Source organism: Tubulanus polymorphus, chromosome 9, assembly GCF_964204645.1.
Source record: "Tubulanus polymorphus chromosome 9, tnTubPoly1.2, whole genome shotgun sequence".
In the NCBI taxonomy this organism is placed as follows: Eukaryota; Metazoa; Nemertea; class Palaeonemertea; order Tubulaniformes; family Tubulanidae; genus Tubulanus; species Tubulanus polymorphus.
Genome location: NC_134033.1, coordinates 2,360,645 through 2,378,104, shown reverse-complemented (window position 1 = coordinate 2,378,104; position 17,460 = coordinate 2,360,645). Strand labels below are relative to the sequence as shown.

Below are 17,460 nucleotides of genomic sequence, written 5' to 3'. Positions count from 1 at the left end.
AAACCGAAACCTTCACAAATAATAAACAATAAAACTACCGATAAAACCATCCTTAAAACCCTCATTTCCCTTCTAGACGATTCGTCAGTAACACCGAGCTTCGAACGTCGAGTAACCCGACGGTAGAATATCACCGAAATAAGAATTAAATTGATAAATGCTAAAAAGCACAGCGGAAACGCGGCAGTAAGGTACATAAAGATAATCCACTCAGAAATCCTGAAAAGCCAGAAATTAAAAGCAGCAGACTTCCAGATCATGGTGGTACGATGCATAATGTATGGCCAATGGTCTGGACAGTTTATGAATCCGATATGTCGTCTGGGTATAAACTGACATAAATGTCCAGAAAATGCAACCAATGAAATAAACATCATCGCATATTTGGAGATCAACCGTTTGGGGATTTTGCGAGATTTTATTGGAAACAATACGACGATTAACCGCTCTAGACTGAGCAGTACAGTGCACCAGTTACGTGTCATCTGAAATACATAGAAAAACGGCAAAGAAATTGAAATAAAGATCAACCCGAAACTCCAGTCATCTACGCGAAATAACAAATCACCCAAAACGGCGTAGATGTACGCAGTTCTCAGCGGATAAAGAATGAATGTAGCGATCATAAACAACAGATCGTTTAAAGCGAGAATTTTGATGAGAAAATAAACATCAGATTTAAATTGTTTTAGAACTAACAACGTGAATGCATTGAATATTAAACCCAGTAGAGACGCCGGTAGATAACATCCCAAATACATTATAATATTGAATTCATATCTGGTTTTAACCGGGTAAGTTAGGCCTTTCTGACACAAGTTTAGCTTCAACGTTGGGCCGCTCCCAGTCGTAACAGAACGAGAGATGTTATCGAACATCACTAGCGGTATGAAAGCTCTGCTAGACTTGGTTCTATTATTTGCCTCCGGTCGAATCGTCCCTAAGTGAAGCGTAAATTGGACGTAGATTCTTCGCCGTTTCATCACGCCGGTTGATTCTTCGCCATAGAATTGCCACACGCTGTAATTTATCTAACAAAAGACTCATAAACTAGGCGTCCACGATACGACAAACTATTTTCGCATTTCATCATTTCTTTGGTGCAGTGTCTGAAAACAGCGCCAGGCATTGTGTCGACGTAACCTTAAATAGATTTTCGTGTAGTTTGCATGTTTCATTAACTCGAAATAGAATTTGCAAACCTTCAAATTACGTATGATAAAAGACTAAACTTGTTGGAAATAGTAAACGTGTACCACGATCGGTGAAAATAAAAGCCGACCGTTGCCGCAGAGAAAAATGGTTGTTTTCTTGTATTAGTGAGGGTAACTTACGATACTCGTTTTTGGTTAGTATTCGATGTTACAATGAAATCATCTCCCGCCCGATTAGGCGAATTAAGATTTTCGGGGCACACTGTAGGAGCACTCCATAAAATCGGAGCCACCCCGTTCTCGCTCAGCTTATCATCTACGCGCATGCGCGGCAGCCTGGTAAAGCGTAGGACTTCCGGTTTTGATGTCGATGCTGAAAAATGGTAAACACTGGATGAATAAATACCGATTACTCGGGTTCCACTCAACTCCAGCGGGTTATTTCAATAGATTGTCATTTTTTATTAGATTCGAGTTTTAAATGTCGAAGAAACGAAGTTCAAACCTTGACAGAAGCGATAATTTAGTTGGGGCTGTTTACTTGGGGGGGGGGGGGGTGCTGTCCCCTCCTCTGGCTCCTTTCAGTCTAATAAATCTACGTGGTCTAATGTCTATTTATTAATTGATGAGACCTGTTTTTCTGGGATATTTTGTTTACTTTTTGGGGTACATACCTCATTTATGTCTTAACAGAATGCCAAAAATCGCGGACAACAACTGAATATCCGATATATTTCCAGTTCTGTACCAATTAGATGGATTGGCAAAAAGACTCCTTAAGTCCAGTTGAATGAGAGAGAAAATCCTCCATTTTGTCAAATTTCTTGGATTTGAACATTGTTACCATGCCTTCGCCACCCTGATTTAGTTGTTGAGACCCCACAAGAAAAATAACTTCATTTCGTAGGCATGGTGACAATGTAAAAATTCAAGAAATTTCACAAAATGGAGGATTTTCTCTCTCATTCAATTGGACTTAAGGAGTCTTTTTGCCAATCCATCTAATTGGTACAGAACTGGAAATATATCGGATATTCAGTTGTTGTCCGCGATTTTTGGCATTGTGTAAAGACATAAATGAGGTATGTACCCCAAAAAGTAAGCAAAATATCCAAGAAAAACAGGTCTCATCCATTAATGAATAGACATTAACACCGATACTTCTACCGTTCTATGATAAAAACTTTGGTAGCGAATGCGCTTCAGAATGTCCCTAAATAGTTAGTTATTTACCTAACCTTGTACATTTACCAAAACGATATTCTCTAACAACACTACTAAGGACGGTCACCTTTCCATCCACTGTGGTGCGCCGCTTAAAAACTGCAGTAGTGCCACGGGGACCTGACACCTGAAGTTTTTGACCCCAGTATCCTAAAAATATTTTTATACATAGTACCTATGTCTATGATTCCGGAGTCAAAAACTTTTTGCGTCAGGTCCCCTGTGAGTAGTGCGGTTAGACCCTGAGTATTCCTAATATTGCCTTTTTGCAAATATGAAGGTGCTCTTTTTTGCGTTCGACAAGTCCTAGATTAGCCTATGTACCCGCCCCTGCAGGTCAAAGGTAAAGGTGACTGGTGGTGTGGCTCGGTAAATGTAGTCATAGTCAGTGCCTTGTCCGGGGTTTGAACTAAGCGCTAGTCCGACAGTTCGGGACTATTGTATTCGCGATCGGACTAATGGATTTTTAGTCGGACTTGTGAAATTAGAAATCATCTTGCCCCTTTGACTAGTGGATTTTTTTCTTAGTTCGAACCCTGCTGTCTGTGGTTTAGTTTCACGATCTGGGGCCAGTTGCTCGAAAGTTGGTTCAAGATTGTCGGCCTTTAAATACCATAGTAACAATGAAATTTCAATTGTCACCATATCAACTATCCACTGGTTAACTCTTAACCAACTTTTGAGCAACCGGACCCGGATGTTTTCAAAAAAGCCCATCTGATTAGCTTACCACCAACGATTAGGTAACCACTCAAATAAACTATACGCGGTGATGAGATGTTAAACTAGCAATGCGCTGGTCCGGGTTCGAATCCCGCTCTATGCTCCTATTTTCTCTAACTCTGTCATCCACACTTTCCTTGAAATTTCTAAGTGGCGCACCTCAGCGCGCGTGCGCGGCGTGGATTAGCCAATCAGAACGCGCCGATGGCAAAAAATAGCATCAACGGGAATAAATACCGCGTCGGCAAAATATCTCCTGCCCAACTATAAACGGTGACCTACGGTTTTTATTGATTTCAGCATAAATTGAAGGCGTCTCAGAGAGAGAAAGTGAGGCAGTTTATAGCGTTCACGAACACTCGCGAGGACACGGCGATTCAGTGTTTAACGTCGCACGACTGGAAACTAGCGACCGCTTGCGACAACTACTTCCAGGCCCCCGACCGATACAAACCGAACAAAGTGGATCGCAAGAAACTCGAACAGGCTTTCACTCGATATAAAGGTTCGTTGTGGTTTCCAGCAAAAAAAAATGTTCGTTAGAGTAACTCTTATTGATTGAAAAATTCTTCTAAAAAAAAAACAAAAATTTATTTTTCTTTACATAAATCCACTGTGATAGTATAAAGCTGCTTCAATGAATCCCCTATGACATCATCAGAATGATATAGACCCTTCCAGAAAAGATATAATCTGCCTCCATAAGTCCCCCTATGACATCATCGTATAGCGTCTGTAAGATTTTATCATGAAACCCATCCCTAAAAATTGTCTGCATCCATAAATCCTTCTATGACATCATCAAATTGTCTATTAGGCACTTGTAGAAATTACGCCTGCCTCCATAAATCCCCCTATGACATCATCAAATCGTCTATTAGACACTTGTAGAAATTACACCTGCCTCTATAAATCCCCCTATGACATCATCAAAATGTTTCTTAAACACTTCTAGAAATTATGCCTGCCTCCATAAATCCCCCTATGACATTCCCAGAAAACATGGCTACCTCTTAGTCTATGAATCCCCCTATGACATCTCAAATTGTCTAGTAATATTGGTTCTTTAGACCCTTTAGCTGTAGTTACATCTGCTATGAATCCCCCTATGATGTCATCGTGCACGTGTGATTTTCAGATCCTCACGAAGAAGAGGAGAAGATTACGTCTGAAGGAATAATCAAACTACTGAACGACCTCGGTCTCCAACCGGAGAACCGAGTCGTGTTGATCATCGCGTGGAAATTCAAGGCGGCGACGCAATGCGAATTCACGAAGGAAGAATTCTACAACGGAATGACCGAGTTAGGGTCAGTATGAAACGAGTAAAAAAAAAAACTTAACTTGAAAGTTTATTGACGCCTTGAAAAAATAAATCGCTTCATATCGTCAACGATAAAATGATATAGAATTATTACATCATAATGGTTGATAAAGTTATTGTGGATTTGAATATATCGATAATTTAATTGAATTGACAGGCAACCAGGTATATCGATGACGTAGTGCACATTCTATCAAAAATGATTATTAAGATTTATTAAGAAAATAAAACCTATGAAATATATCTAATCACAAAATACACGCTAAAATTCATTATTGTAATTGTTGTTATTTTGCAACGCAAATATTAATGACGTAGTGCACATCAACTCGCAAAGTCATTGAAAACCCCTTGAGTTTTCGAGTAATTGGCAATTTCAAAATGTTTAGGTTTTAGGCCTAGTCAGCAGTATTCGTAGGCCTAATACACGCAGTATGCGGTTACTGAATTAGAAACCAAAGGTTGGTTGGTTAGTGTAAAGGATTATATTTACTTACAATATCACTGAATGAACTGTTTACCGAGATAAACGGTAACGATTTAGGAGGAGTCTACAGTAATCAGGATATGGAACTGATACATACGATTCTAGGACAATTGCCCCCCCCCCCCCCCCCGAATAAAATTCTTTTCGATTTGGATTAATACCACCTAAATACTTTACTTGGAAATTCATTTGTATATTATTGAATATAGATTTATATTATATAGAATTACTGATGTTGTGTGCAGATCAAAAACTTTAAATCAGTCCTTGTGTAATTATAATTCACTTACCAAATTAAAGGAAACTTAATTAGTCCACTTATTAGTGCATTAGTTAACGTTGGCCGATTTATTGGAATTAGTTTTAGAGTTACTTTAGCCAATCAAAAACTTTAAATCAGTCCTAGAGTAATTAGCTAGAATTAGTTCACTTTGTGTAATTAATTTTAAGTAAATATCTGTGTTACTTTAAGATTAAAAAGATTTAATTTGGGGGGCGATTGTCTAGGGGGCAATTTTCCGGGGGCTGATACTGATACATACGCTCCTGGCAATTTGAAATTTTCTCCTTAAAATCTCCCTGAAAAGGGACCCCGACTGTAGTTTATGGTTGTAACAACAATCAAGTCAGGTCTGATCCATCGAACTTGGATATCTGTTATTAGGCCTATTCGTGTACGCGGTTAACTGAACTGTTTTTCAAGGTTGAGCTCGTCGATTTTCTGACCTATTTATCGTTTCGTTCGTTCGTTCATCGTTTCAGCTGCGACGCGATCGAGAAACTAAAAACGAAGTGCAACACGCTAGAGAACGAGATCAAAGACGTTTTGAAGTTCAAAGATTTTTATCAGTTCACGTTTAATTACGCGAAAAATCCCGGTCAAAAAGGATTAGGTAAGCGTAAAATACGGTCGCCCGGAGGGATTAAGTGAAGAATGAAAACAGGGTCATGGAAACCTGCATATCAGTATTCGCTGATCATAAAAAAACTCCGTAATTCGAGTTTAGAAAATGATGTCAATAAAGGGGATTTTGATGAAGGCATTTGACTTTTCTGGATTCTCATTGCTTCATGCAATAAAGATTTTATTGAATTGAATTGAAATTCAAATCATCAGCAGGCAATTTCATGGTGTCATAGGGGGATTTATGAAGTCGGCCATCTTTTCTGGAAGCATCAATCGATCGAAAATTCGGATAATTCAATGATGTCATAGGGGGATTTATGAATGCAACCACGTTTTCTAGGGATGAAATAGCCGCGTAATTTGATGATGTCATAGAGGGATTTATAGAGGCAGCCATCTTTTCTAGAAAGGTCTTTAGAGGGAATGAATGAAAAGATGTTTGGAAAATTTGATGATGTCATAAGGGGATTTATAGAGGCTGCCATCTTTTCTAGAAAGGTCTTTAGAGGGAATGAATGAAAAGATATTTGGATAATTTGATGTTGTCATGGGGGGGATTTATAGAGGCAGCCATCATTTCTAGAAAGGTCTTCAGAGGGAATGATTTATGAAAAGATATTTGGATGATTTTATGATGGTAAGGCTCATGGTTTATATGTAGATGTCGTTTATTATTTGCATTTCAGATTTGGATATGGCTATAGCTTACTGGAATATAGTTCTACGTGGCAGATTTCGATTCTTAGATCTATGGTGTCAGTTTTTAGAGGTATAATCTCTCGTCGAACGCAAAAAAAATCTTTTAATGCCGTTTTAATTGAACCCTTTCAGTGCGTATACACCGCAGTGCGGTGTATAAATCGGTGATGGATTTTGCTAGTACACCGCACTGCGGTGTATTGATGTAATTAGTAATTATCTCTCTTGAGAGATGGCAGCACCTGTCAAACATAGTGAAGTATTAGTAATGAACCATACACCGTGCCGCGGTGTAGACGCGCTAAGTGGTATTCCCATTATTCAACACATTAGGATGGAATTTTTCAAAATTTTTAAATTATCTCCAGCACTATAGGGTATTAATTAGTCCGCACTGAAAGGGTTTATGAAACCTTGTGAAAATGTAGGCCTATTTGATCATTAATCGGCAAAATTCACGTCCATCTGATGGCGAATGAAATTGATATTTTGTTTATTTCTCGTTCGTAGGAACATCACAAACGCGCGATCCCGAAAGATACTTGGAATCTCTTATTAGATTTTAGTCAACAAATCGACGATAACATGAGTAACTACGACGAGGAGGGTTCGTTTCGAAATCTATTTTATTCAATTCCTTCCGGGGGGCTTTAATAACAGGGTCGTCCTTACGGTTCCTTGAAAACTTCTAAACCAAAAATGTTTTTCATCCGCATAAAAAGTGAGAAAAATGCTCAAAAGTCCTTTAAAACTCCTTGAATTTGGAGAAATTAGCAACTAGAAAGTTTTCAGGTTTTAAGCCTAGTAGTTAGCGGTAAAAGGCCTAATAAGTACAGATTCCACTGAATTAATGGTTTGCCAAGATCAACAGAACCAATTAGGGAGGAGTGTTGTACTGTGATTGGGATATGAGAGTGATGTATACACTCATCGAAATTTGAAATTTTCTCCTTGAAAATTCCTCGAAAAGTCCTTGAATTCTGGAATGACTGATCATATATTATTATTATTATTATTATTATTATTATTATTATTATTATTATCCCTCGGGACCCTGAATAAGGACCCAGTTCAACAATTGTTGATTGAAGTTAACTCACAACTGTGGCTGGGACGAGTAAACTCCGCCATACTGGGTACTGCTTCAAGGGTTCTTTGAAGGAGTGGACTTCAAAATTGGAATGGGCACTTAATTTGTAAAGGGCAGATTTCGCGATACGGGGACTGCAAGGGAAACACTGGTAGCGTCCTGGTGGTCCACCCATGGAAAATTTAGGAGTTTCTGCCCGTATCAGGACAGACACATTTGGATTTATTTTTAGTCACTTTGAGATATTCGTTTTTCTTTGAAAAAACGTTTCCTGACTTTTTGGAGGGCACATTCGAATTTTGAAGGTGGTGAAATGTCAGTTGATATTTGAGCCCCTGATTTAGGTTTAAAATTTTAATGTGGAATTGGGTCCAGAATTAGAATTGATTTTCATGCTACGTGACTTTTCAAGTGAAATGGATGTCAATGTGACATATTGTCAAACAAAGTCGAAACTTGTGTCTTGATATTTTTTTAGCGCTTTGTTTGCTCTGGCAAAACTTAATCAATCAAACTGTGAAAACTCACAACTGTGGAACTGGGTCGTGCAGATTCAACGAATTTTGAAACATTGTCTCCGTATTTTTTTTCAGGCGCGTGGCCGGTTTTGATCGACGACTTCGTGGAGTACGCGCGACCGATCGTAGAAAAATCGCACACGGCCGTCTGAACGCGAATATCGGCGCCACCGACGGGAACGGACTTCGGAAAACAAAAAAAACAAAAACGAACTGACGATAGAAGAAAGAAGAATATATTTCGCGAGTAAAAATTGACGATTTAATTTCGGTCGGGAAAAGCGACGCGGACTTTAGAGGATTCGAGTTGAGAGGAAAAAAATGTTCGGGATTCGCGTGTGATTTGTATATAGGTAGTAGACTACGTCTGGTCGTGGCCGATGACGGTTTTCAAGGTCGCGCGGAGGTACGTCTTCGGAATTTTAGGCAGACGGATTTTTTAAACGCTTACCGTTGTTGTTGCTGTTGTTGGATATTACGTAATACGCTCGGCGCAAGCGCGCGTCTCGCGTCGTGAATTTATATTTAGTCGTCGGAATTTTCATCTGCATGCGGTTTGGTTTTTCTCTATTTGTAGCTGTCGACGCGGCGAGCGTATGGCAGACGGATATTTTAGCGGGCCACGTTTGAACTCGGTGGTCGTGTACGATTTTCAGGGCTCAGTTTTATAGACTGGTGTTATCTCAATTCAAATTGAATTGGGTTTGCCCTCGGGTTAAAGTTAGTATCCGTCTTTAAAACCGGCGCCAGGGTTCTAAAGGATCAGGGAAAATAAGGGACTAAACTGAATTTGTTTTCAATTGAGTAAACCATCGGGTTGAAGTTAACCAGTCTATGCAACTAGACTCGATGATTATTTTTCCCTGCAGGGTAAACTAGGGACTTATTCAAACTGTTTCCTTAGAAATGAGGCAATTTGAACTGAATTTTTGGTTTCTTGTTGTTTTTGTTGGTAACAAGTGACGCAGAGGAACCTCTTGATAAGAAACAGCCCTCACCGAGGCTATCTAATCTTATGACTTAATTTGGATATTTGAATTTTTGGTGTCTTGTTCTTGCTGGTGACGAGTGACACAATGAACCTCTTGATAAGAAACAGCCTCCACTGAGGATATCTTATAATTCAATCAGGGAATTTGAATTTTTGATGTCTTGTCGTTCTTGCTGGTGACGAGTGACACGAGGAACCTCTCGATAAGAAACATCCCTCACTGAGGATATCTTATAATTTAATCAGGGAATTTGAATTTTTGGTGTCTTGTTGTTCTTGCTGGTGACAAGTGACACAAGGAACCTCTTGATAGTCCCCACTGAGGATATCTTATAGTTCAATCAGGGAATTTTTGGTCGAGGGTCACGGAAATATCGTGAGAATTAAAAGAAACGTCGCTGTAGAGTTGAATCTTGTGACTCCGATCTGTGGAACCCGGATCGAGGGAATCTTTTTATCCCCCTGATCGATAAGAACCCTGGATATTGAACGAAAAAAAAAGTTTTTTATTTATTATCTACACGATGAGGACCGGTGATCGTCGTCGTTCTCTTTTAAACGCTACTCGCGCCCCTTGACGTGATTAGAAAATGTTGAATGTTATTTTTAAAACCCCTGTGTACCACGTTGATGACCTGCATGTACGCGGAGATACAAGTCGAACCCGGTTTTAGGATAGATTCGGGTTCGGTTTAATCCAAAAAACGGATTAAGTTTGTGTCTTTAAGAAAAAGAAATTGAGAGGACTCCTGCGTATACAGAAGACTCTGCCTTAGGACTAAGACATATTTGGAAAACCTTTAATCTCTCTGATTCTCAACTCGGTAAAATATTTACAGCAGTCTCAACACGCTACCGAGTTCCCTGATTGTCAACTCGTTGAAGTATTTACAGCGGTCTCAACACGCTACCGAGTTCCCTGATTGTCAACTCGTTGAAATATTGACAGTAGTCTCGACACGCTACCGAGTTCCCTGATTGTCAACTCGTTGAAATATTGACAGTAGTCTCGACACGCTACAGTGTACCCTCGCAAAATGTTGACAGCGATCCAACCAAAAACGCTACCGAGTTCCCTGATTGTCAACTCGGTGAAATATTGACAGCAATCGAGTTCCCTGATTCTCAACTCAATTTACAGCACTGCTTGAGTAAGGCAGAGTTTACTGTGTAGGAAACAAGTCATCTTGTGTCTTCATTCTTTTTATACAGACCTTATCTGTGCTGACCCTGGCAGTTAAGTCAGTGTCACTATCTTCGCTCCTGGCTCTAGAAATAAAGTTGGACATTTTTTTAAATCGATAACATTATTAATTAATTGTGCTACACTTTACGGCCAGCCAAATATATATGTAAGAAAGAAAAAAAATATAAATACATGTATTATTATTAATATTATTACTATTATTATAAAAACCACAAAATAATGAGATATTATATAGATATGTGTAAATATTTGTCTAAAATAAAAGATAAATGAATTGTAATTAACTTTAACGAAATAATTTGTTTGTTAGCCATTTTATTTGATTACTATTCTTAACCAGGGCGCCGCTCACCTGGAAATCAGGGAAAACTTCTTTTTTTTTAAAGTCAGGGAATTTTGTGAAGAAAAGAGCTAAAAGTCAGGGATATTTGTTGAGAAGGTCAGATTATGCGTAAAATCACCGTTTCTGTCTATGTCTTACGTATTTGTTGACTTGTGTCGATTGGATCCTTGCAGATCAAGTCGGGGAAAACAACGTGCACGTTAGGGATAGAATATAAGTGGCCGCCCAGCCCCTGACAACGTTTTGCCGTAGTTTGTGTAACTGCAAGAAAAAAAACAGTTTGACTCTTATTTTAGGATTAAAACCTCGATGAACCCGGCTGGTCTAGAGCGGGCACTGGTAGCCGAGGTCGGTGTGGTTCAGTCGGGATTCGTCCCCACCTAGTCAATCTCGCTTGTCGGGCTTTGTTTATCTCGGCAAGCGAGGTAACAATTGCGCGGGTAGCTCCGAGAATATTCGAATCAGGAGTTCCCCAGTATCTTCGAATAAGCGGGTTCGGGTCCACAGTCAGAGTTAACTACTCCGAGTTGAAATCAGCTCATTTTCGATGAATTAACTCTGAGTCAAATCTCAACTCACAACTGTGGAACTGGATCCAGGAGCGTTTGGTACCATATCTAAACTACTTTTGATCGACGCCGCTGGTAGCTACGTGTTAAAAGTCCCCTCGACGTGAGAACAAATTTGTTCGAATGGATTTTGAAGCACTCAACCTTCGGATTCCGACCTTAATTCGTACCGCAACAACTTAGGTCTCTCGTTTGATATTCATAAAGTCTGCTTGCATTATTGCGTTGAATATACAATGAAACTTGTATGAAAGGTCGATAACCACACAATATTCGTGTATGATGAATTTAAACGCGAGAAATCCCACAATAATTGAGCCAAAAATGCAGAGTTGTTAAATTGAAATGTATACATATTTGAGCGACGTTTCGGCTAAAAACTACGCCCGATATATTACATTTCGAATATTCAAAAAAATTGCGGCATTTTGGCTCAATTATTGTGGGATTCATTCTCGCGTTCACTCGTATGACTTTGGTCCCGGTAGGTTCCATTCAAATCGGGGAAGTTGTAGGATAGAGGCTGTAGAGGATCGGATTAGTACCGGGTGACGTTGTCAAACGGAAATGAAAATTGATACCAATTCACTTCGCTGTATGATTTACGTACTTATATTTCCTGCGTTTACTGATGGATCACGCTTCAAAACGTCTCCATTTTGAGCCAAACTGAACAAACTGAAAATATATCTTGAATTACCTATTCAAAAATAAAGTGCGTGGAAATTCGATACGCGAGTATCGATCGGTATAGGATTGCATTGGAAAAAAATTATTCTAAAATTATTTTAAAGTTTTTTTTTTTAAATATATATTACCGTACTGTGTAAGCGATGGTTGATCAGGGACATTAAAACTAATCCCTAGAAGATTTTGGTCAGCTTCAAATTTTGAAAATATGAACTCCCTTTTCTGTACAAAAGATCAAGGAATTCTCGATAAATCTTTCTAGATTTATTCGAATATGCTCAAATCAAATTGTAAACTGTGAACTCCCCACGCTGTTATACCGTCATTTTTTATTTATCAATAATCGATGTATATTTTTGTTCGATGCGAATTGTAAAATTTGTGAACGATAAAAATTGAATCTGAATCTGAACCTTATTTTCCTCCAGCCGATTTGTGACAAAACAGAAATCTGTATCCTCATAATTTGATTGTTTTGACGTCGCGTAAAATCTACGTCAAACAATGTAATTGTTTTGGCTTTTTTTTACGTGAAAACGTTGGTAGAATCGGGGTCGGTCGTTCATAGGCAGGGTGCAGTCCCCCCCCCCCCCACAAATTTTGAAGCACGGATTTTTTCAAGAGAAAAAATTGGAGGGCGAGGGGGAAAAATTACGATATCTTTATAATAGGCGTTTCAAAATGGAAGGGAAATTAAATATGAAATTAAATGTTTATTTCTAAATTATTATTTGAGTATCTCCTGTATAAAGCCTCGTAAGGACTGCTGAAAGATATAAAAATGCAGTGACAATTTTTATGAATTTGATTCATTTGATCGGAAAAATGGAAAAAAATAACTAACTTCTTTGCAAATCACGAGGTTGAAAATTAAGATGAACATAACTTTGACAAGTTACTAGATTGAAAATAAAGACGGGGGGTCCATTTCAAGCCAGGAACACGGGTCGGAACAGGGAAAAAATCAAACTGCAATGGCAGGAAAATAGCCCTTCGACTTTCGACGAGGGATTTTAACTGAAATCTTATTTTGGGACGAAGAAAAGTGTTACGAATTTCCGACTTATATGAAATCCGACTTTCGAATATAATTTTTTCGCTGAAAAAGAGAAGGAACAATCGGGCCATCAATATTATAAATCCGATGTAAGCGATTATCTACGGAAGCGTCCTGGGGACATCATTTACGAGAAATAAAAATCTTATTTTCAGTTGGGATATATCTCAACATAAAATCATTTACGATTGATGAATATTATTGCCGATTATATGGCGAGTGATTATTTCGACATAAATTCAGATATTTTCTTCTTTAATTCAAAATTCGATTTTCCGTCGAGATCCATGCCCGCCGTTTCCGTAATTATCCGACTTTCGCCGATCCGACTTACGCAAGGTTTACTGTTTATTGATTTACTATTTGTTGCTCAGAGGGGTCTGTACATGTATATAACGTCTATCGGGGGGAAAGACGCCTTTCTACGCAGAGAAAGTCGTATTTCACGATGTTATCTGAATTTTTAGTAAAATTCGTTTATTCTATGGATATGAAATAGATATCGGAAACAAATATTACTCCGATTTCAGCTAATTTCAATTTTTGCCAGCTGCTTTTAAATTGTTGAAATTTTTCGGTAGATGGATGAGAGATGATTCAAATTTCACACTTACAGCGCCTGAACAAACGCAACATTGATATCATGATGTTGGCGAGTTATCGATCGGGTTGGCATTATTTAAAGAGGCAGTTCGATGGAGCGAGCATAACTACTGAGGCCAGTTCTACCAAACACGTGAGTAAGTTCTGAACACGGTTCGACGGAACGGCCATCAACTGATGTTGATTTTCGAGGTCGAATTTTTTACTTTTACGATAAATCTATTCTTTAGGTGACTGCAGTACCCTTGATCTAATGTGGTTCTTAACATCACTATTGCGGGTGATACCTGGTATACCCTTTGTTTGAAAGGTTCTTAATTTCACCCTGTGGATTGGCATTTTACCTTTAGGGGGAGGGTACCATTGATGACCCAATACAACGGGTACCATACCCGCAAAAGGGTACTCCCAGTGTGGCAGCTGTTATAGTGCCCTTAAATGTGCTACGTAGTTCCATTTTTTTCTGTGAATGTCTTTAATACAGGTGCCGTTTTAACGGATCATACAACGCTGAGCATCAACAACATGATTCGTAAGTTAACGATGATGTTTATTTGTGCGGAGACGAAAAGCCAGGTTTTGGTCAAAATAATATTTAGCGGGTTCTATTTAACGCTGAGGTATGTTTTGATTTTAAGATTACTTGTTTGAGTTCGCAGTTCCGCTCTGTTGGATGTTTGTGTCCATGTTGGCCATGGCTACAGCAGCCGAAGAGGAAAACGAAAAGACCAATCCTTTGGAGAGAATGGTGCGCCAGTTTGCATGCGATCCGAATGGGGTCTGTAAACAGAGTTAAGAAAAACGACAGAGCAGCTCTGGTAAATAACTCTAGAACTTCATAGAATTAAGTACCACCATCGATATATCATTTGAAAATATTTCATCGTATCTATTGCAGACTGTCAAAGGGAATTTATGGAGCCAGTCATCCGTTTGTATTCTATGAAGTACTCAAAATAAATTTCATGATTTCCCTGCTCATATAACGCGTTCGATATGCTACTATTCATATTCGACGAAAATACATTTTTCTTTTGCGAGTAGGCCTCTGTAAAGGCGGTATCGACGTGTAGGCTATATATCGACGACGTGACAATTTCGACCAAAAGAAACATCAACTTCTTCAAACAATCATGTATTCGTTGAGACAGGATTCTATCCAAGACGCCGCTGTGAAGGGCATTGGAAAAACCAGTGTGTAAGAGCCAACGTCCCTCGGATCCACGAGGATCAGATTTATCATATGTTGCCACTAAGCCTTCATACTGCAGTACGCGTAAAAATATTTTTCGCCTATACAGGACGGATTTCGTGCATTTCTGAAACATAAGAAATCAAGATCAGCAAGGCGAGTGCCAACTGGAATTCAAGAGACGCTAATCAACTCTTCTAGGTGCCACGGTGATGTTCGGGCAATATTCCGACAAAGAATGTTTTTAGAGTTTCTGCACTTAAAAGTCTTCCCCATCTTAACTTCTTTCTTCCACGCAAGAAACGCGTAAAAATATTCCTACAAGAAACTTCGCGATAAGAAACATCCCTCACTGAGGATATCTTATAATTTAATCAGGGAATTTGAATTTTTGGTGTCTTGTTGTTCATGCTGGTGACGAGTGACACAAGGAACCCCTCGATAAGAAACGGCCTTCACTGAGGATATCTTATAATTTAATCAGGAAATTTTTGGTCGAGGGTCAGGGAAATATCGTGAGAATTAAAAGAAACGTCGCTGTAGAGTTGAATCTTGTGACTCCGATCTGTGGAACCCGGATCGAAGGAATCTTTTTATCCCCCTGATCAATAAGAACCCTGGATATTGAACGAAAAAAAAAGTTTTTTATTTATTATCTACACGATGAGGACCGAGGATCGTCGTTGTCGTCGTCGTTCTCTTTTAAACGCTAGTCGCGCCCCTTGACGTGATTAGAAAATGTTGAATGTTATTTTTAAAACCCCTGTGTACCACGTTGATGACCTGCATGTACGCGGAGATACAAGTCGAACCCGGTTTTAGGATAGATTCGGGTTCGGTTTAATCCAAAAAACGGATTAAGTTTGTGTCTTTAAGAAAAAGAAATTGAGAGGACTCCTGCATATACAGTAGACTCTGCGTTAGGACTAAGACATATTTGGAAAAACTTTAATCTCTCTGATTCTCAACTCGGTGAAATATTTACAGCAGTCTCAACACGCTACCGAGTTCCCTGATTGTCAACTCGTTGAAATATTGACAGTAGTCTCGACACGCTACAGTGTAGCCTCGCAAAATGTTGACAGCAATCCAACCAAACGCTACCGAGTTCCCTGATTGTCAACTCGTTGAAATATTTACAGCAGTCTCAACACGCTACCGAGTTCCCTGATTGTCAACTCGTTGAAATATTGACAGTAGTCTCGACACGCTACAGTGTAGCCTCGCAAAATGTTGACAGCAATCCAACCAAACGCTACCGAGTTCCCTGATTGTCAACTCGTTGAAATATTTACAGCAGTCTCAACACGCTACCGAGTTCCCTGATTGTCAACTCGTTGAAATATTGACAGTAGTCTCGACACGCTACAGTGTACCCTCGCAAAATGTTGACAGCAATCCAACCAAAAACGCTACCGAGTTCCCTGATTGTCAACTCGGTGAAATATTGACAGCAATCGAGTTCCCTGATTCTCAACTCAATTTACAGCACTGCTTGCGTAAGGCAGAGTTTACTGTGTAGGAAACAAGTCATCTTGTGTCTTCATTCTTTTTATATAGACCTTATCTGTGCTGACCCTGGCAGTTAAGTCAGTGTCACTATCTTCGCTCCTGGCTCTAGAAATAAAGTTGGACATTTTTTTAAATCGATAACATTATTAATTAATCGTGCTACACTTTACGGCCAGCCAAATATATATGAAAGAAAAAAAATATAAATACATGTATTATTATTAATATTATTACTATTATTATAAAAACCACAAAATAATGAGATATTATATAGATATGTGTAAATATTTGTCTAAAATAAAAGATAAATGAATTGTAATTAACTTTAATGAAATAATTTTTTTGTTAGTCATTTTATTTGAATACTATTCTTAACCAGGGCGCCACTCACCTGGAAATCAGGGAAAACTTCTTTTTTTTTTAAGTCAGGGAATTTTGTGGAGAGAAAAGAGCTAAAAGTCAGGGATATTTGTTGAGAAGGTCAGATTATGCGTAAAATCACAGTTTTTGTCTATGTCTTGCGTATTTGTTGATTGGATCCTTGCAGATCAAGTCAGGGAAAACAACGTGCACATCAGGGATAGAATAAAAGTGGCCGCTCAGCCCCTGTCAACGTTTTGCCGTAGTTTGTGTAACTGCAAGAAAAAAAAACAGTTTGACTCTTATTTTAGGATTAAAACCTCGATGAACCCGGCTGGTCTAGAGCGGGCACTGGTAGCCGAGGTCGGTGTGGTTCAGTCGGGACTCGTACCACCGTAGTCAATCCGCTTGTCGGGCTTCGTTTATCTCGGCAGGCGAGGCAACAATTGCGAGGGTAGCTCCGAGAATATTCGAATCAGGGGTTCCGCAGTATCTTCGAATAAGCGGGTTCGGGTCCACAGTCAGAGTTAACTACTCCGAGTTGAAATCAGCTCATTTTCGATGAATTAACTCTGAGTCAAATCTCAACTCACAACCGTGGAACTGGATCCAGGAGCGTTTGGTACCATATCTAAACCACGTTGGATCGACGCCGCCGGTAGTTACGTGTTAAAAGTCCCCTCGACGTGAGAACAAATTTGTTCGAATGGATTTTGAAGCACTCAACCTTCGGATTCCGACCTCAATTCGTACCACAACAACTTAGGTCTCTCGTTTGATATTCATAAAGTCTGCTTGCATTATTGCATC

At 39.1% G+C, this 17,460-nt stretch overlaps 1 protein-coding gene across 1 annotated transcript; it reads left to right on the top strand.

Moving 5' to 3' along the window:
• Positions 1-1,488: 1,488 nt before the first annotated feature.
• LOC141911086 (DCN1-like protein 1) lies at positions 1,489-10,592 on the top strand. Its single transcript, XM_074802047.1, has 7 exons — positions 1,489-1,537; positions 3,402-3,606; positions 4,240-4,411; positions 5,675-5,805; positions 6,506-6,588; positions 7,029-7,125; positions 8,202-10,592. The coding sequence occupies exons 1-7, from the start codon at positions 1,535-1,537 to the stop codon at positions 8,276-8,278; spliced, it is 768 nt and encodes a 255-aa protein (XP_074658148.1). The 5' UTR covers positions 1,489-1,534; the 3' UTR covers positions 8,279-10,592.
• Positions 10,593-17,460: the final 6,868 nt, after the last annotated feature.

Coding starts and splice junctions, on each gene's coding strand:
- LOC141911086 (XM_074802047.1), top strand. Junction 5,806..6,505: donor TCCCGGTCAAAAAGGATTAG/GTAAGCGTAAAA, acceptor TTTGCATTTCAG/ATTTGGATATGGCTATAGCT. Junction 6,589..7,028: donor TATGGTGTCAGTTTTTAGAG/GTATAATCTCTC, acceptor TCTCGTTCGTAG/GAACATCACAAACGCGCGAT.